Source organism: Ceratotherium simum, chromosome 4 (assembly GCF_057802395.1).
Source record: "Ceratotherium simum simum isolate JZ-2026a chromosome 4, ASM5780239v1, whole genome shotgun sequence".
Classification (NCBI taxonomy): Eukaryota; Metazoa; Chordata; class Mammalia; order Perissodactyla; family Rhinocerotidae; genus Ceratotherium; species Ceratotherium simum.
In genome coordinates, this window is record NC_141903.1 from 82,819,881 (window position 1) to 82,842,143 (window position 22,263).

Here is a 22,263-nt window from a genome sequence, read left to right on the forward strand (position 1 = left end):
TCCAGCTGCAAGGAAGGCAGTGAGCTTCCAGTGTCCTTCTGCAGCTACAGCACATTAATATCCCCCTTAAGCTTTAGAGCCTCACTCTGCCTGGGCCACCTGCAGCCAATGATTGAACACCGTAAGGGCACCAATGTCTGGTCATTTCTGCCCTTGGGGGAATTCCTCTAAAGAGTAATCTTCACTTTGTAGCTCTCCGGTGGATTGGCTAACCCTTTGTCAAGTCTGCATTGTAGACTCTCCTACTCAATCCTGCTTCTCCCCACCCCTCCACCCGCCTACTCACGGATTTCTTTTCACCGGTGTCAGATCTGCATCACAAGATGAAGGCTTTTCCTGCCCATTTCTGCTTCCTCCTCACTTTATCTTTCACGGGCATTACTTCACAATAAATGTATTGCGCTCTTAACTTTGTCGTGGCATCTACTTCATGGAAAGCCCATCAGACACAGGGATGCCATTAATAATTAGATGTGGGGAAGCAGATTTAAAGCACAGCCTATAATAACCCTAATTATGTTTGATGGGCTTCTGTTGTCCCGTCTACTTTATCCAAGGCTGAAACTGTTTTCTGCTGACGTTGTCCATCTAACACAGGTATGTGTTGGAACCTTTGTTAATCTCTGGCAGACCTCGACATATTAGCCTCTAATTGAATAAACTGAATGTTTATACTGGAGTGGAAAGGGCCTAGCACTAATTTCCTTCTTTTTCTCTTTTGAAGAATCTTCTTTCTTTTTCTCTACTTGTTTGTTGGTATGTCCAAGAACCTCTCCTCTCCCCTTATCTCCTATCTGCTTCCCTCCCCTCAGCTACTCTCCTCTGCCCTCTCTTTAAAGACTCTCACTGGAATATAGTTTCTCATTCACGCTTAACAACGTATGTTGTAGCAAAGCCTCTCCAATTCCATAGCTGCTGATTCAACAGTGTTATGAGTTGTTGTCATTTTGGATGTCCCACAGACTTTTCAAACACATAATTCCTTTAAAACTAAATCATTATATTCCTTATGAAAGATGGCCGTTCAACATACAGGCAGGAGCTCTAGAAATCAACCCAGATTTCTTGCTCTCCCTCGACCTCTACATCAGTTTGGTCACAATGCCTTCTTGATTCTACCTTGTACATTTTGGTCAAATCTCTTACTTCTTTTCTACCTTTCAGAAAGATACTGAGTAAATATCAATAATGGGGATAAAATAAAAGATGAATTTTCACAAGTATATAATGTATTAGAAATAAGTAGACATAAACAAAAAAGAAGAACAAAAAGTACAAGGACAGGAGAGAAAAAACAGGTCAGCTAAACAGCAGCTGGCACCTACAAGACATAATGAGAGGTGAACGGATCGTCCTGTCTCATTTGGACCACAGAAGCATCACATGACCTGGTAGAAAACCGATTGGGTTAAGTATTATCACCTAGAAAGGGCAGCACAAGTACCAAGACAGATGATTTCTTAGGACACCAAAAACTCCCCGTAATGATGGGATAATCAAAGGGACCAGACATTCGAGCCTCATGTGGCCCTGGGTATGTCAGGACTGTAAGCTCCCATCACTTAATAAACTACACAGCAACTTGGCTGTAGGAGTGAGAGGGATCAGAATGAGAGGTTCTTGACTTTGGATAAATATATAAATATAGTCTGCATGCTTGAGAACCTCTAGGATACTGCTCGTGCCTTGCCTTTCTCCTGTAGACATTGCTTCTCTCAGTGCAAATACGTCAATGTAAGCATCTACGACGTGCCTTGTTCTGTTGACATTGCTCCAAAACAGATCCTGGTCTGGGGAATGTAGACCTCCTCTTTTTGTAGAATTTGACAATACACAGAATTATGACTGGCATCTCATCAAAAAAAATGTTTGGGTGTTAATACTCATCTTCATGCAACGTACGGAGTTAGGAGATAACAACGTTGTTAGTCTGACAGTGCACACCTGTGCTGCTTTGCTCACGCCAAAGGCAGAGAGGCATGATCACACTTTTAAACTGGTGATTGACTCTTTCTAGAAATTCTCAACAATAATGCCTTTGCTTCTAGATTAAGAATCAGGGGGAGGAGTGGCAGTGATTTGGGGGGATTTTCATTTCCTGTTTCATTATCTAGTATTTGTTAAGTGGGGTGAAATGGTGCCTCCGTTGCTTTCCCTGTCCATAGCTACCTCTAAGGAGGGTTAAGAAAATCCTCATCATTTTTTGCTGAGACTACTTCAAAAGATTAATGCTTAGTCCTTTTGCCCTCAGCCTTGACTCCCCCATTTGCTGCAACACAACGCTGCCTAAGTCATCATTCCTAAACACAAATATGGTCATATACTTTCCCTTGTGTAAAGTCCTTTTATGATTTTCCAGTGCTTAAAGATAAACTTCAAAATGTTTGGCCCAGCATACAAGGCCTTTATTTATATGACCATGCTACCTTTCTGAACTCATTTCCCTCTATTCTTCATACACATCTATGCTCTAATTATAGTGGCCTACTTGAAGTTCCAGGAATGAGCCATGATCATTTTCCTTTGTATATGTTATTCCCTTTGCCTGGAATGTTGAGCATGTACCCCTCCTCTTCTGCATCACCTGACAGCACTGAATCCTTTTAGAAGTCGCTGTTGATCCTGCAATTTGGATCATGTATACTAATCAGAGCTCTTATTACCATGTGGTGTAATTGTTCCTGCCTTTTTATCTCCCGTAGTGGGGTTCTGTACTTCTTGATGGTAAAGACTGTCTTTGGTTCTGTATATCCAGCACTTACCTCAGTGTCTCCTATAAAATAGATACTCAAGGAATAGAAGAATGGATGGCTAAATGGATGGGCAAATGGAGAGATGGCTGAGTGGCTAGCTAGCTAGATATATAAAGGGATAGACAGAAAGTCTATTGAAATATCTCTACCAGCCATCCTCATTCAACCTCCCCATTCAAATGCACCTTATAGAATGCTGCCAGGATAGTCTCCTTAAAATATATGTGTGACCACGTCAAAACTTTAAAATACATCTTGAGGGGCCGGCCCTGCGGCTTAGCAGTTGAGTGTGCACACTCCACTGCTGGCGGCCCGGGTTCAGGTCCCTGGTGCGCACTGACGCACTGTTTGTCTGGCCATGCTGTGGCAGCGCCCCACATACAGCGGCTAGAAGGATGTGCAACTATGACATACAACTATCTACTGGGCTTTGGGGAGAAAATAAAAAAAGGAGGAGGGTTGGCAATAGATGTTAGCTCAGGGCCAGTCTTCCTCAGCAAAATGAAGGGGATTGGCATGGATGTTAGCTCAGGGCTGGTCTTCCTCACACACTCAAAAAAAATACATCTTAAAAACATTCATTGGCTCCTTGTCTCATAAATTACAACGTAAGTTTTTAATCTTCCCTGATCTGATATATCTACACTTTCTCAGCCATTCCCAACCAAATACTCCACTGTCCAGCCATACTAAATTTTATGGTATTCCCAAAACATATTCATTCATTCATTTATTCACTATTTCATGACTCTCTCTTCTAATGTCTGCTCCAGTGCTAATGTAGTACTTTTACTTATCATCCTAGTGTATCTAATGATTTGCTTTATAAATTTGACAAAAATCTTAACCTCCATTTTTATTTTACTTTTCTAAAATTTTAAAGTGGTTAATCTAGAAAATAGATGAAATAATTCCTATATAATAATGATTATTTCTATATAATATTATTCCTATAAAGAAATAAAGATCCTAAGAAATGCAACGTAGTAGGAAGTTGGGGCCCAAATGCTGTTTTCAATTTTGAAAACCTCGTTCTCTTTTAATCCAGGAGGTGGCGCTATCACCTGTAAAGCTCCCTTAAAACCTGCATGGGCTTTATGAATCTGATTCACATCCTCTCTGCAATAAAGCCACACCTGAGATACTGTCTGAAGCCTGTTTTCACTCCAGACTTAATCAGTGCTACTTTGGGTATGTCAGGCTGCTCATGAATAATACCCTGAAGATTTCTAGAACCCCTTTATTTAGCTGAGAGTCAGGCTGCACCTGAATTATTTGAGATGTTTTCACAAAGGGTCTTATAGCCACATCCTTGATTTGATATTCATGTTGAGGCCATGTCTTTCTGACAAAGCTCTGTATTTGATCTTTCACTGGCTTGAGAGGCTGGAGTTGAGAAACAGTGCTGATCCCTCTACGTTCTTTTTCTTTACTTTCAAACTGATTGGCTCTTTATTTAGCACATCTCTTTCTTATAGTACCTTATCAAATGCAGCTATTAACAGCCAACTGACACTAACACTCTGCCTGGAAATCTCATTACTCATTCACGAAAGTTCGCTAGGTACATTTCCTATCACCCAAGTTACCTCCGGTGACAGCCAGCTTTACCAATTGCTTCTCTCTACATAACATGGTAGTCGTCTTTCCAGATTCCATCTGCCACTCAGTACCAAAACCAAGGCCACAGATTTTAGGTCTTTGTCATGGCACAACTTATTTCTCTGTAGCAGTTTCTCTCTTATCCTTCCATTTTTCTCTCACCTCTCTCAAACAAGCTAGCCTGAATTTTTTCTCATGGCCGTGGCAGGCTTCCAAAAGAGGAAGTAGAAATATTCAGGCTCTTTTTCAAACCTCTGCTGGCTTCAAGTCTGCTAACATCCTATTGGTCAAAGCAAGTCACATACATGAGCACAGACTCCAGGGGCCCAGAAATAAACCCCATTTCTTTAGTGAGAGGAATTGCAAAGTTACAGAGCAAAGTATGTGGATATAGAGGGTTATTTATTGGAATAATTAATAAACCATTTACCACAGATATTTAGGCTAATCTTCTTTAACAAATTAAACAATATTTCATTTACATGTAATGAAGGAACCCCAAACTGAGTTAATAGCTTTCAATATGCAATTCAGTATGCAATGTTTGAATTATAAAGTTTAATTTTACCATGTTACATACCATCTCTCTCTCTCGCTCTTTTTTTTTGTGAGGAATATTGTCCCTGAGCTAACATCTGTGCCAATCTTCCTCTATTTTTTTTGTATGTGGGACACTGCCACAGCATGGCTTGATGAGCCATGTATAGGTCTAGCCCGGGATCCAGACCTGCAAACCTGGGGCCGCTGAAGAGGATCGCGCTCACTTAACCACTATGCCACCAGGCCGGCCCCATAGCATCTCTTTTAAAAGCACACGGTTTCAAATGGATCTTGTGCACCTTATCTAGAAATAGAAATAGCATCGTGACTTTGCCAAAGGAAGATCAGCGGGGTATGTGAAAGAGTACATATCCATGCCTGAGACCAAAATAAAAAAAATGTCAATATCTGTTTCTTTATTCCTCAGGTGATATTTGTGATCCTAATCCATGTGAAAACGGAGGTATCTGTTTGTCTGGTTTGGCTGAAGATTCCTTTTCCTGTGAGTGCCCAGATGGCTTCACAGGTCCCAACTGCTCTAGTGTTGTGGAGGTTGGTAAGTGCAAGATTTAAGCCTTTCAGTACTTCTCTCTGCATGAGTGACTGACAAATTTGGTGTGTGTATAAAGAATACATTATAGGTATTCTGTATAAGATTGCTGTATGTTGCTAATTCATTTATTCCTCTGTAGGAATCTCAATCTTATCATTTCTAGTTTATAATTAAGTTATATTTTTATCAGTGGTGTTCTCAAATAAATAATTTAAAAATATGTTTTGGTGATTAACACCATACTTTAAAGGCACTACAAATACTACTTGAATATAATAAATTTCTTATCTCTCTAAAGTTAGTATACATTTAAAATTTTATTCCCACTGGAAAATAATTTCCAAGTTAATTTATTCAAATTAAATAGTCACTCTAAATAAAATAGAATTTATTTTAGCCACTGATAATATCCATCAGTATTTTGTAGCTATTCTGTTACTTTTCTAAGAATATAAGTATATGAAAGAAGACACTATTTCAGCTGCATTGTTCTTCAAAGTCTTTACAAAAACTTTGCTTTGCAAATTTTGATTAGTCAGTGATCACATTTCAAAATGTTTTTTCACCTGTGAAATACTTCATTGACATATACTGTTATGGATTCAGAGTAACTTCCATAATCTCCAAATAGGTCCTCATTGAAGAAATAGCTGTCCTTTAAATAATTGAGCACTGTGTAAGCTTATATAGAGATTTTCTTTTTAATTAAAAATGATACACTGATTAAGTTTTTAAAAAATCCATATTTTTTATATCAGTACCAAGAAGAGTATAAAGTGCACCGCATCTACAAAACGTTTTGGATTAAAGTTCTGTCAACCAGCATAAACCTTGGAAAACTTGGAGATTTCTCTGGCTTTTGAAAATAGTTTTGAAGAAGAAAGTAATAGCATCTATAGTAGGGAATCAGTTTGAGTTACTCATCATTGTATCCAGTGCACCTAACCTGGTACCTTATGCAGAGCAGGAGCCCAATAACTGTTGAACGAATGAAAGAATAATTAAATAAAATCAAATTTAAATAAAACTAATGCTATTTTTGACCACTAGTTATTGGATTTTAGTATGCTTGATTTTTTAAATGTGTTTTTCTTGTATTTTATATATTCCATTAGTATAAATGTATTATATCTGAAAAAGTTATATTATTGCTGAAAGGTACTTTGTTCATTTAATTCATTTCAAAGATAATTTTCCTTTAAGGCTTTTATTAACTCACTGCTATTTCAGGGGGTTTGATGTGGTGCCACAGAAATAAAACTGTTGTAACCATTTTGACCCGGGCTCCAAATCTGTACAATGAGTTTCAGAGTTTAATATGAGAATCATATCCTCAGGAAAGTCTATCTATCTGAAGAAAATTATAGTCATAAATACTCCTAACAGGAATGTATGAATAGAATAAAAATTTAGTGTTATATTTAAAGCCCACTAACCCCAAATTGGCAGTGCCTTAGATTTGTAGTATGTAATGTTTTTGTTACTGCTTTGTAAGAGCCCAATCTGGAATCAAAGAGGCAAATATATTTAAATAATGAAGAAACCAGTATCTTCATAGAATTTTTAAGTAAATACTTCAATACTTTGGGCCATATTTTTAAACATTAATTCAACATTCATCATTTTATCAGAAGAGTGATATTATGGGCAGCAACACTTTAAAAGCTAGACACCCTGCCATATTCCACGAAGTTCAAGGAGACTGGGGAATCAAGTGCTTATAGGATTAAGTTTTATTCAGATTCATTATTAAATATTATTGAAACACCTCTGATATTCAGAAATGGGATAGTTATACTATATTACCTTAAGCTCTATGTTTTTATATGTTTCAAGCAACCTTGTTCTTCTATAAGGCATATTTAGGAGTTCTTGGAAGAAATATGTTCAGTTTATATTGGCTTTATCATTTAGCATTGAATATGAATTATACTAATTCTAATTTAATGTATTGATTTTATAACCTTAAAATAATAGGAAACAAGTTCCCTAAAAGTTTAAAATGTCTACAGTTTCTTAAATACATCTTTGCTATATTGTGAAATAATTTTTTTAAAAGGTGAGAAAATAAGGGGAAATCAAATATAATTTTCAGATTAGATACTTCTTTAGGACAGACACGTGACCATACTTGCCTTTCTCCTACCTCTTTCTAAACTCCATGTTTTCTTGCATGTAAGGGAATACTGAATATTTATTGAACGCTTAGTAGCAATGCCTTTAAGATCTAGCCTACCCTAGGTTTTTTCATATTTTTAAAACTAATTATTGGGACAAAATATGTGAAACATTAGGTCATCAAAGACCATCCTGCCTTGTTGGTTTTGCTGGGACATTTTGTTGTTGTTTCCCTGCTGTTAGGTAGCACCAGTGCATACAGAATGTACTAGAATTTTATATACTCACATACACACAAAAAGAAAACATCAAAAAACTCTAGGTATTTTAATATAATATCTTAAAAGACAAAATATTTGAGCTGTCATCACTGCAGTATTTTTGCTTACACATTAATCCTCCCAGAGATGGAGATGTGTCTAAGATATCCTCTAACCTTTCAAACCGGATAGATTGTGTGATTATGTGGAAGTTCTAAATCTCCTTATTTTTAATTTCCAAAGGAAAGAAAATAATCTTGTCTATATTTGCTTAGAAGAAGTTGTGTTTTGATCTCAATTTTTAAAATTATTTTTATTCTGTTCAATCTACAATCAAACATATACTCTCTTCATTGTAGTACATCTAGAAAGGAGAATTTCAGATACATGATATTCCTAGAGGTAAACATTGCTCAATGATTTTACCTCAAACCTCATTACTTTGTAGTAGCCTTGTTTCAAGTTCTTGATGCTACCTATTTCAGGAGATCCTCATCCCATTTTATACTTTTATCCTTCCCTTCCAAAGCATTTAGTTTCAGATAAGGACCAAACACTTTGTCACATTTGCAATCAATCCCTGTATCACTTACATGCCTATATTGTGTGTGGAAGCTTGGAGAAATTGACTTGCTCAGATTTGTGAACTTCATTCACTAGACAACATTGCTTTTCTTTGTACTTAATTTTTTATCTGTCCGTGTACCCCAGTATCCATCTTTTACCTCTCTCTGTCTCTCTGTCTCACTCTCCCACACACATTCCCCTTATGCAGACATACCTACACACCTCAATGTTCTCAGCCTCTTAGAGTTATTAAGACTCACTTCTGATATCCACAAAAGGCAACAGGAAAAATTCTCTCTGAGCAAGGGAAAGAAACAAAAAACCTACTTCACATCCTCAGACTTGAGGACATCAGCCAGATTAACTGGTGTTTGCGCAAATGTGCACTAGATGCTGCCTCTCTCTCCAGGGGGTTTATAGACACACGACCGTGTACTTAAGCCTCAAATTACTTCCTCATTACCTGCTCACATTCCTGGATGGCACTGTATAATTTGGATCCCAATGTTGACACATTTATTTCATGTAGAAATTTCTATTGCCAACGAATATTATAGAGTTCATATAGAGAAATTTGGGGAATTAGTAAATTGTTCAAGTTTCATGGCATAATTCTCCTCTGTGTGCTATTAGAGTAATTCAGTAAAGTAATGACAAATATAAACTTTTACAACTTAAAGAGAACAAAATAAATGATTGACTTTTAAAAAAAATCTTAACTTTCATTTATTTCTAAACAAATATTTATTGAGTATTTACTAAGTAAGGAAAGCAGATAAATAAATAAATAGATAACTATGATGAGTGTCATGATAGGAGACGTATATGGAGTCATAAGAATATAAAGCAGGTGTCCTATCTTAAACTAGGAATCAGGGAACGCATGCTTACCTGAAAAAATAACATCTTGGCATAATTCTAAAATATAATTTCAATCTAGCAGGCAGAAAGCTAAAAGTATTCCAGACAGAAGAAGTAACTTTTTAAAAAGCCAGGAGATAAGAAAAGTCATTATTCCATGAGCTGAAAGAAACTCATTGTGACCAGAACTTACAAGGGAAAGACATGGTGGCCAGCAGTGAGTCCGAAGATGTGATGGTGGCTGATTCTGCAGTCTTCTCTGATGTTTTAAGGAATTCAGACTTTATACTAAGAGCAATGGAGAGGATTTGTACTTTGTAAAGATCATTGTCATTGCAATATGGAAAAAAAATTAGAACAGAGTAAGGCAGGGGGACAATTTGAACATTACTGCAGAAGACCAGGTGAGACATGGTGATCCTGGCCTGGGTCCATGTAGTAACAACGGGAATGGAGAGGACAGAGTCAGTAAGTATTTAAAGGATATGATAGATAATTATTGGTGACTTATGGGGTTATGGAGTAAAAGGGGCTTGGAGAAAGGGAGGAATAAAGGAGAAGAAGATGATCTTGCCAGGATCAGTTTTGCTGGAGTTGTGGAGAAAGAGGTTGTGGGACATGGAACAATTAGAGTAAGATTTTAAAAAGTGGCTAGGAATACCAGGGAACTTCCTTTTTGTAGATAAAGAATATCTACAAAAAAACTTACAGCTAAAATCATATTTAATGGTGAGAAACTTGAAGCTCCCACTTAGATCAGAAATAAGACAAGAGTGTTCCCTCTCACTACTCCTTTTCAAGATTGTACTGGAAGTACTAGCTAATGCAATAAGACAAGAAAAGGAAATAAAAGGTTTATAGATTGTGAAGGAAGAAGTATAGCTCTCTTTTCACAGATGACATTACAGCGGAGTTGTAGAATGCAAGGTTAACATACAAAAGTCAATCGTTTTCCTATATACCAGTAATGAACAAGTGAAATTTGAAATTAAAAACATAATTGACAGAGCACAGAGGACACTGTATTTTAGGGCACTGAAAATACTCTGTACGATATTATAATGATGGATACATGCCATTATACATTTGTCTAAACTGATAAAATGTACACCAAGAATGAACCATAATGCAAACTATAGACTTGAGATGATTATGATGTGCCAGTGTAGGCTCATCAATTGTAACAAGTGTACCACTTTGGTGGGGGAGGTTGATAATGGGGGAGGCTATGCATGTGTGGGGTCAGGACTATGTGGGAAATATCTATACCTTTTTCTATTTTTCTGTGAACCTAAAATTGCTCTAAAAAAAAAAACTAAAGTCTTTAGGGGCTGGCCCTGTGGTGTAACGGTTAAGTTCACCACACTCCACTTTGGCAGCCCAGATTTGTGGGTTCAGATCTCTGGCATGGACCTATAGCACTCGTCAGCCATGCTGAGGCAGTGACCCACAAACAAAGTAGAGGAAGATTGGCAGCAGATGTTAGCTCAGGGTTAATCTTCCTCAAGCAAAAGAAGAGAAAGATTGGCAACAGATGTTAGCTCAGGGCAAATCTTCCTCACACACACAAAAAAAAATCTTTAAAAAATGGCTATAACAAACATTCATCAATTTATTCATTTATTTATTTACTCATCCACTCATCAAATATTTATTGAGTATATACTATTCGCCAGGCGCTTCCTGGCACTGAGGATATAACCATTAAAAGAACAGGCTTTGCCTTCATGGATCATCTGGTTAAATGGGGAATTAGGCAATAAACCATCATGCTTATCATGATAAGTTCTATAAAGAAGACTAAAGTTCAGTGTGAGGTAGAATAGAGGAGGTATATTTTTGGATAAGACTGTTAGGAAAGACTGAGAAGTTGGTGTTTGAACAGAGAGTAGAACTGAAATAACTTCATTGTATACGGATAGGGAGAGAAGAGAGTAACTGAAAGGGGAATTCAGGCTAAGAGAGGTTTTTAAGATGGAATTGTAACGTTATTATGATTCAGAAATATGACGTAAAATCTAAGCTTGTGTTTTACTAAGATTAAACTATGTTAGATGACTCAGAGAAATTTCAATAATACTTAGCATACATTTAATCTATTAAAACTATCAGTCTGAAAACACAGGACATAAACTTTGGAATTTGGTAATAATATAAAATCCATCATCACTTTTATTAAAAAATTCTAATTGCCTGTATTATTGAGAGTGGCTCAGCACAGGATAACAAAGTCAGTATATCATTTCATTTACAATTCTTCCTCCTTGTCCTCTCTGTAGTTGCATTGGCTTCTGACCAGGTTTTCTCATTTAGAAAAAAGTAATAAATATTTACCTTTTATCTTTTCCTATCCTCTTCATTGTATTCCATCCAAACCTATTTCTTTTTGGTAATTGGTATCCCTTTTCTAACATGAATTTGAATTCTTTTAAATTTGTGGCCCTCAAATCTCATCCTGCTTCCATTTCATTATGAGAAATTGGTTACATTTACCTCAGAAACATAAAGACTTTTGTACAAATTAAAAAGAAAAATTTCTCTGTACATCTCACCTTGTGAATAGCCATATTCATGTTTATCTTTTAGAAGGTGAGAATTCAGTGTCAAAATATCAAGTAGTGTAACAGAGACTGACTCTATCTAATAGACTTGTTGTGAGTGGTCATGAAATATCAGAACATTAACAACTTTAAGTAGATCTGTTGGGTAGAGTGAGGCTCTTTTTAGATTTCTGAACTTTGGTTACCAAATGAGAGCTTTGGTAAATTTCAGTTAAATTATTCATATAGTAGATGAAATTGTGAGTTGTTGTCAGGTTGTTTTTTCCCTCCTTGAGATATCTTCTTGGTCTGAGGAAGGATAGCTCATGATTGAATCCATATTTCTGGAAATTATCATAATGAGAGCTATTCTGCATGGACTAAAATAGTTTCTCAAAAGCTGCTAGCCGTGGATGATTGCTAAGAAATTTCCCAGTCAACTAGAGTCAAAGTGATTTATTTTCAGAATTATGTTTACTTACTTTTCTGATGATAAGAAAGATCATTATGTATTCATACAAACAATAGAATTGTACAGTTAAGATGACAAAATTAATAATTTAAGGGAAAATTTTTGCCATTTATTTTGTACGTATCACAGAAAAGTAATTTTGTTTTATATATGTAAATACTTCTATAACATAGTTTATAAACTATTAGCTTATTAATTTAAAAATGTTTCTACTTTATTGTTAATTGCAATAATTAGAATTTGTTAGCTTGCAATTCCAAGCCCTAACAATTACATATTAACTTCAGAAAAGAATATAGATTATCAAAGAACCTTAGAAAATATTGAGTACAGAAATTCTTTCTTGCCCAGATGAAAAATAGGAGACAAGTTGTGGTAATGCTTTTATTTGTAAGAAAAGACAATGTAACACATTTTAAAAAATAATCTATGTATACCATTTTAACCATTGTCTTTTTTCCTAAGAGTATACACCTCCCAGTGATTGGGGATAAATACTTTTGTGAATGAAGTGGTAGTGGATGTGTATCATTAAGCTTTTTCTGCTTAAGAAATCATCACAGATTTAGTGAATTTAAACAGCAATAATTTATCTCACAATTCTGTGAGCGAGTTAAGTAGATGTTCTGGTTGACCGGTACTGGATAGTGGAAGATGGCTTAGTTGAGATGGCTTGTCTCTGCTGTATCAGGTTTCCTTACATAGTGGTGGTGGAAAGGTCCCAAGGGCAGTAAGAAAGATCAAGCCCCAGTTACAAGCACTTTTCTAATCTCAGCTGTGTCACATTAGCTAACACCACTTTTGATGGGAGGATCTGCCACTACATATTGCAAAGGTGAGGATGCAAGAAGGAAAAGAATTGGTGGCTAGTTTTACAGTCTACCATGAGATGTTAGTTGGTTGTTTCTCTTTTTCATTTGATTTTTTTGAAGAGTTTTTGTTGGCAACGCAAAAAGTTGATAAACGTGTAGTTATATTTGTAGATATTTATTTTTATGTTACTAGCTATGAATACAAAAATTCTATAAACATTGATTTTTATCAAATTTATTTTTTATAAAGGAGGGAAAAAGTGAAAATTGTCTTAGAAAAGGAAAAACAATTATTTTCTGCTCATTTTAGGAAAATATATTGCAAAATTCGAAAAGTAAAAATGGAAAATGACATTGAATTGTCCTTTTACTCAGATTCCAATTGGAGTGGCATGAGGTCAGTTGTGGCATTGCTAAAATGTAGAATTCTACACATTTATGAAATTGAAAATTGCTATTTTAAAGTGATAGGCTAAGGGGCAAATTTAGCGTCAATCTCTGGAAAAATTTTCTCTTGCAAGTTGAGCACTTACGTGGAAAAGAGATCTACAAGAGACTCACAAATGACTTACAAAATAGTTAAAACATGTCCAACAGTTTTTGAAACCTTCCACACTGTTACTTGGTTTTATCTTCTTCATTGATTTTCCACGTGAATCTATTTCTTGATTCTAACAATTATACCTATTGTTTGTTTCCTTTTAATTGAATTAATTACACATCAATCCTTATATCCCAAACAGAGCAATTCATTAAAAAATAACATTATTTTTAAGCAATTGTGACAAAGTATTAAAATTTTATCATTTTAGGGAAATTGATATGTTGCTGGAGAAAGAGCAAAATGTTTTTCCTGTGATTAAAATAGAAACAAGAAAATGAAAAAATAGTTATCTTTAGGTTGAGTTGCTGAATGCCGTAGTAGGAAGAAAAGTAAACAGCGTGTACACTTCTTTTGTCTTGGATATAGCCAGCTATATGTAAGAATTTAAATTTTACATAGAATTTATTGATTTTCTTCATTACAAAAGTAATAAAGAAGAAAATTTAGGAAATATAAAGTAAAAAAAGTAAATAAAAATTATCATAATCTTAGGTTATATATAATTTCATTATTTTTTCTATCATTTACCTATACCTATAGATCGATCTATGTATGTATCCATAGCCATATACAGTCATATAAAGAGTGATAGCAATTTAAGTTGATACCTTTATATAAAATTGTGCACCTGTGTGTTGGTGTGTATACGTACGTGTCCATAAAATTTCTACAGTACATAGTTCATATTTTTTGATATCACTTTTGTTTTTTTCACTTAGGATATAAAATTAATATTTCCATTTCATTAAAAATTCTTTCCTGACATTATTTAAAATATCAGGCTAACATTCCATCATTCACTACCATTTTATTCAACCAGTCTCTATTTTTGGATATTTAAGTTGCATGCAAATTTCCTCATTATAAGCATTTTGATACACATTCTTGTAACTAAATTTTGTGTACATTCACCATTGTCTCCTTAGACTAAATTTTTAAAAGTAAGTGGTTGTGTTAAGAGTTATTTGAGAACCTTTAATATCAGAAGGATTGTATAGAAATGGCTAAACAGTTTTTCATGATAGATTTATAATGAAAAGAAAGCTTAGTGGGCTTGGATCTACTTAATCACAGTAATATAGATTTGGGGTTATTTGATTTGTATAATAGGAGGAGAAAAATATACTTGGAGAACAGAAGAAGAGATTGTTATCCCATCAAATGTATTTTTTAAATAACATGTGAAAACTACATCCTCTTTTATTTTCACTTAATCATTATATAAGGACATAAACTATTTTAAAAGGCCCAACTATAAACAGGCATGTATAAAGCCCAGTTTGGTTGACAAAAACTGTGAGGAAAAGGCTGTTCTCTAAAATTCAGACCAATGAGAGAAGGAGTAGGCATTTTATCAAAAAAATCTTAAATAATGGCTCTAGAACATCTAGAGCGTGAAGCTGACCTAGAATAACTGGATAAAGAAAACCTAGGAAGGTTAGATAAAGGTAGGAAGTAGGAAAATGATTAATATCACTCTAATGGAAAGTGCAAGGCCGTTGGATGAATGATGGAGCATTTGCTCTCATCTTTCCTCTTACCATTAGTTATACAGAAGATAGAACGAAGAGAAAGAGATGAAGCATTAAGAATTCATTGAAAATAAGTATTTTGATAGGTTGAAATTTATTTCTTAGAACTATTAGAAACTCTCGTAGTATTTAATATTAGTAAATTAGATAAACTAATCAACAAATATTATTGGCACCTACAATGTGCTAGCATCATGCTGTTTGCTATGAGAAATTATTAGAGTGAAGCATAAGGGTTACTAAAATGCAGTAGAAAGCATGACTCTTTTCTCAAGGAGTTTCAAGTAGATGTCATTGTGTGTGAAGATTTATTTGGCCACAGTCCCTGAAGCCATAGGAAAACTAGGTGACACCTCAATGTAACTTTGTGCTTGAGGACAATTTATTGTTCAACATATATCAAAGTATTTATGTGAAGGAAAATTCTATAATCCATAGTACTTAAAGTACAGTGGCAACATAATTTTCAAGTGAGTCATAGAAGGAGAGAGCATTTGGGCAGAATTCTTTTCAGAATATATTTAATTTTTCCCTTTGAAAGTAGAAAATTCACCAAACTATGACTTAAAATGGACAACAATCAATATTTATTGTTATCTTCCTTTTATTTTAATCAAAACTTGGAAAATAAAATAGAAAGGACACAATTTCAATTCCTCAGCAAAAGACAGAACCAAGATAAGGATGTTTTCTTAAGTACTAATCCTTAGAAAATATAGCCAATTTCAAATAAGAATTAGTACCTTCTTTGCATAGCTTGTTGGTAAATCCCCATAATGTCTTTATCTGGTAAGATTTTAACTGAGAAATCAGACCCCAAGTGCGTCATCTAAATCACTGAGAGCAGTTGGACACAGAACTCATCTATATAGTAACTACTGAACATTTTCAACAAGATAGATGTGTGTCAGCTCTACTCTCTTTCAATCAATGGCTTTGGCTCCTCAGGCAATGGATAAATCGGAGTGCATCACAGAACAGCCTCTGGCCTCTAAGGTCAGCTTTTATTAATTATTCAACTATGGAGGTCAAGCTATATTATTCTCCACAATGATTTCCTTACCCAAAATATCTGTGGTTAGGCCCACCTTACAACCAGGCATGTTCATTATCAGGCCATCATGTAATGAACATTGAAGGGAGTGGGCAGATGGTTTTTTTATGCAACTTACCAATCACCATAATGCAAAGGACATTTTTTTTTCCTCACCCCTTTCTCTTTAATAGTGTCTGGTATTTTTAGAGTACTCTGTTCATTAAAATGCTAATATATATATTATTCTGGCAATAACCTTGAAACAAACAGTTGAGCTAATACCAGTCTCAAAATTAAATGGGAAAGTGATTCTGTGATAAATGTAATGACTTGACCAAGGTCATAGATTCCTGTTCAATGGCAGAACAGATGAACCGGAAATTTTGTCCCATGCTTTTTCCACAGTCCACTGTTTGTGTTCAAATTAAACCGTGCCTGTTAGACTTATGGGGATGGATACTTTGAAACAATGAGAGAACCTGGAGATGTCATAATAATAATAATATCTTTAACTCCAGTGCTTGTCACATGGTGAGCATGCTCTTTTGGAATTCTGTAGGAACACATTCTCTAAAGGATTGCATCATGATGTTGTGCTTAAGAACTTAGCCAGCCTGAATTCAAATCCTGGCTCTTCTATTTACTGTTTCTGTTACTTTGGCCAAGTTGCTTAACTTCTCAATGCCTTAGTTCCTCATCTGTAAAATCAGGGTAATAATAGTGCCAACTTCAAAGGGGTTTTGTTCAAATTAAGTGAATTAATATATGTAAGACTCTTAGAACAGTGCCTGGCTTATAATAAGAGCTATATAGGAGTTATAAAATAAGTAAATCTAAACTGTTAAACCTTATAGACAATTAAAAAGCTACATGCAGAAATCAAGCTTCTAAGTCCTTGAATATTCTTCCATCATTTCAGTCATTAATAACATTATTGAAAATTCCAATAAATCCTGACCTATTATTTTTATGTCAGAATTTTTTCTGCTTGTGCTTGAATATGCAAATTTATCTGTCAGTTTTTAATTTTTCAAAAATTTCTTTCCACCAATGTATAATTTGAAAAATCACCTCACTTGGTATTGAAAAAAAGAAGCCTATGTTTTATTATTTGAAAATTATGTAAGTAATGCTTGCATAGTTAGGGATCGGCCTTTCTGGAATATAGCTTTTCTTATGCTTACAGCAAATAACTTATGAATTGATTTTTCTTTATAAGATTGCCAAATGGGAATCTTGTAAGGCATAATAAATAACCAAGTTGGAATTTATGACAACATATTAATATTAGGTTCTTAGATGTGATAGATCAACAATAAGCTTGCTGTGGCTTTGCATAAAGATAGAATCACAGAGTAGAAAAGAACACTAGGGTCTTCCGTTTAAAGAATATTGTGGAGCATCTCTGGAAAGCTATTCCTGACCCCCAGAGGCTATTCTCCCCTTTGTCTATGACTCCAAGATAAAGGACCTACCCTTGAGATTGTTACATTTGGGAAAGGATTATAAGACACACACATCAATAGTCATTACACAGGAAACAACATCATAAGAGAAGAACAAAGTGCTATCTATAGGTATCAAGAGGAGGAAAAGCCACTTCCAGTCCTAGGGATGAGATCTGATGGCTGAGGTGGCTTTTGAGATGGGCTGAGATGGAAGTGTAGCTCATCAGTAAAGTTATTGGATGGAAACATTTTAAGCAAAATACCAGATGATAAAAAGCACAAAGACGAGATACTTGAGAACCTTCTGAAAGAATTAACATTAGTGGTTGCCTAGATTATTTGATGTTTTTAAGGATGATTGGGAACCAGGCCAAGAAGGTGGTTTGGACCTATATTGTATAGGGCCTCTAGTCATCCCCTTGAACTATTCCCGTAATATCGTTTTCAATGTTATTAACAAAATTACCCCAGGAACATGATTTTATAACCTCTTTTGATGATACATTATTGAGGCATACAAACATTATAAAAACAAAACACCAAACTCTTAACTGAACTGAATATTTGAGGGAATTTTTAAGTACTACCTCAGGCTTTTCTTTTGAGGATTACGTTGTATTATTTTTTTTCTATTACATTTTTATTCTGCCTCCAAGATTGTTTTCAATAAGACTTTATCTAATAGGTAGTTGATTTGGAAAAGGCTAACTGTGGCTTGTTGACTGAAATTAGTGCTAATTTCTAACCTAGAATTTCTAATCAGAAATTAATTGCTAGAAAAAACAGCTATAAAGGTTGAAAGACAGTTTCCAGGAGACCCTTCTATGACTAGAAATGTCAGTTGATGTGTGGAATATTCCATGAGAAGCCACAAAATATCTATATTCATCTGCATAGATGCCTAGTCCTGGACAGTAAGGCAGCTATTTCAATGAAGACAAATGTTTGATTTTCTTGTCTGTGGACTTTAATCAACCATATATGAAATACATGCAAATTAGATTCTTTACTAGGAGAAGGTGAAAGATTGGAAGAATATATTTAATCCTTTGCTTGGTTTCAAAATTTTGCAATTTTTCCCATTTTTACTTTTAACATTGCTTACAAGCCAGTTATATTCTCCCTTGACCCCTACCCCAAGCAAGACCTCCTCATGTCACGTTTCCCCCCACTTTTTTTTCCTGCCCAATCTTGCCCTTGGACCAAAGGAGATAAAATAAACAGTCCCTAGTGCTCTAGGAATTGGTCCATGGGTAGGACTGGAGAAGGGAGGGAAAGAAAATTAATTCTTTACTCTTTTAGTTGCTAATACAATGTTGGATTGTTGTAATACAGCAGCCTAAAAAAAGGCAGGTAATATGTACTTTGTGCTGGTTAGATCTCATCTGGAGATCTAACCAGCACAAAGTGCTGTGCTGGTTATAGATCTAGCTATATTTTAAAAGACCTTGACCAATTCGAATTTATAAAGAGGAGGTTAGCAAAAATGATGACCAAGGTGTATAGCATGATATATGAAATTAAGGAGAGATGTTTATGTCAGTTAAGAAGAGAATTATGGGGCTATGATAGCTGTCTTCAAATAGTTGAATGGCTGGTATGTCGAAGAAAGAGCCCCATTATTCCATTGTTTTCCAGAGGCTAGCTCTGGGAGAGAGATGTGACATGTTCCTTTGTGAGATTATGAGTGCCCTCCCACTAGAAATTTTGAAGCATTATTTAGATTTTTGATTGGCAACTTGGACTAAGTGACCTTTAAGTTTGTTTTGGATTTAAATTTTTATTTTCAAGAGTTGCTTATATCCTGTTGTCTGAACAGGCTGTTTCCTAGACTGTTTCTTAAGGGTTTGGAAGAGTAGAAGTTAAACAGTGTGCATTCACAACTTGAAAATAACCTCAAAGATAAGAAAAAGGAGGCTTGGGCCTCCCTGAATAGCCCTGCACCTTTATTCAATTTCGTCGCCTTAAAGTTAGACCTGTCCATTTTTTTATCAGTTGAGTTCTTTAAAGACATTCCAATTAAGGAAAAATTTAGCCCAGGGAGGCAAGTTTTGCAGATAGGGAAATTACATTGTCAATGTCATTTGATTAACACCTGAATGTGGATACACTGACTATTTTCTTTTAAAGAAGGTCCTAATGGTTCCGAAAAAAAAGCATTTAATTTTAGCTTCTATTTTAACAGACAGGAAAAAAAATCCTCTATAGCGGTCATTAACTCACTGCTGACTAAGTCAGTGGCACATGTGATTAGCCGAGTTCTATACAGGCAGGCAGAGGCTGTGCTTTCTCTCTTATGGTTAGTGTCCTTGGGACGAGTTCAAACTGCACAAAAAAATCATTCCCCTTCACAAAAAAGAAAGAGACAGATCCACCAGAAATATCTCAGCTCTCTTCACATTAGACATGCCCACTGGTTTTTTCCCTTCATCTTTTGAGTTTCAAAAGATATTTTAATTAAGCCAAATGTGTGGATCTATATTTTGGGAATCCATCATTTCAAAGCTATCATAAAATTTCTAAATTCCTCTTTGGAATATGAGAAATGAAAAAAGAAAGATATTTTACTAAAAGGCTTCACAAATTTTAAAAGTGGTAAAAATGTCTTGTTGGAAATAACTGTAACGTATTAAATACTGGCTTGTATACACACACACGGACTATAATTATAAGCCAAGATTTTGTAATAAAGTAAATTTCTGTCTTCAATTAGTAACCATTTAGTTTTAAAAAACATTGAAATTTTATATTATTTATGTCCCAGGAGGTACAGAATATTCAGTATTGAACCCTGAACATCCCCAGTGGGGTCGGGAGTGATGGGCAGGGAAACCCATTAGTCACCCTAAGGCTGCGTCTGTCCAAGCACAGGGCTCAGCCATTTCTTTGTCTCTGAGTCTTGTGCTCCGTGGACATGGGACATTGGAAATTTTACTTGATCTCCGCTAACGGTAACTATTGCAAGAGAGTAACTTTCACAGGAAGCACAAACATAAATTGTCCAATGTAGTTAAGAAGCTTATTACTAAAGATAGGCTGTTGGCATAGAAAAGAAGATCATTTAAAAGCTTTATTTGTAAAAAGTGAATGTTTTATATTGTGTTTAGGATTATGGGCTCCTATTTATTTAATGAAATGAATTGGTCATTTATTTTTGTTTCATGTTTCTACCACTATTCAAATGGAGTCTGATTACTCATTGAAATATTTGTGAGAAAGAACCCCTGAGTCCATCCAAATATCATTTGATAGAGACTTAGTTAAATACATTATGATATGGCAATAAAATAAAATATTATTCAATACTGTCCATATTTACTGATTATATTGACATGGAAAAATATGTGCAATATATTAATGAAAAAGCAAGTTATAGAACAGCATGTATTGTATAATCCTCATTTTTATTATATTATAAATGAATATTTAATTATTAATATATTATATATGTATATTTAGTCTGATGTTTAAATAGTTTTACTTTAAAATTGATCGAGGTGAGTTTTTAGTTGGTAATTTAGATGATTTAATAAATATACTTTTATTTTCTAATGCAAACCTTAAGCCATTTTAACAATGGATATTTTGCCAACACCCTTAATCACAAGATCTCTTCTGGCATTAACATTTTATGTGCAATGATTCTGTGGTTTCCTTAAGTGGATGCTGTCACTGAGAATTGTGCCAATATTGCTGATCTATCCATTACTTTTTCAGTTTTTTGTTCTTTTGGTTTTAACAGATTTGCTTTTTAGATTAGCTGATTTGTCCAGACTTACGGAAATGAATTGAGGTTGAAGTGTACAGTCTCCCACTTATAAATAAAGCAGAAATCCGTAGAACATAAGCCTGATGCTGTCAGCATCCTTCTGTCAGTTGCTGTCAAACAGAATAATACAGGTGCTATGACCATCTGAAATTCACATATGGTGAACAAGTGACCTCAGCTTTATTGCTTCCCTACTCAAATTAAGCAGCATTCTCGTTGTAGAATTATTCTCCCTCTGCTATATTAAATTTTCAAAAAGATTATGAATTAATTTTATTGGAAATTGACAAATCTGAGCAATCATTTCTATTAACTTCTGATCTGCTTTATCCCTTACAAGTTTCTTCCTTCTATTTGCCCATGAATTTTCTTAGGCTATCTTAGGTTTAATTGCCAATCCTTGCTTTACATGGCTCACAATAATGTAAAAACAACTGTTAAATTCACTTACTGGACTTCATTTTCTCATCTGTAAAATTGGATCGCTTTCTAAAAATATTTACTCAGCACCAATTATGTGCATTATACAAAAGTAAAACATAAGTATTGCCCTCAAAAGAATAGTGGATAATGTCCAGCTTGGGAACAAAACTGGAAAATATTATTGCCATTTCTTTTTTAGAACTGGCTTTAAGTTATAGTTTAAAAGCCAGTGGGAGTTGGAAGGGAATAAATACGTAAATCGGGAAACTGAAATAAATACTAAAGAATTGAGGGCGGTGAGACTTGAATTCAGTCTGCAAAGAATGGGATGAATTTGGATAGGGAGGGAGGGCACATTGAATAAACAAAAGAT

At 34.9% G+C, this 22,263-nt stretch overlaps 1 protein-coding gene across 2 annotated transcripts in view; it reads left to right on the forward strand.

The window, feature by feature from the left end:
- The window catches only part of EDIL3 (EGF like and discoidin domains 3), a 374,627-nt gene that overhangs the window by 111,695 nt on the left and 240,669 nt on the right, over positions 1 to 22,263 (forward strand). For both annotated transcript variants that reach the window (XM_087430080.1, XM_004420388.3), the window contains exon 2: positions 5,323 to 5,451. In XM_087430080.1, coding sequence (XP_087286206.1) covers positions 5,323 to 5,451 — 129 coding nt within the window. The remainder of the gene's footprint in view (positions 1 to 5,322; positions 5,452 to 22,263) is intronic.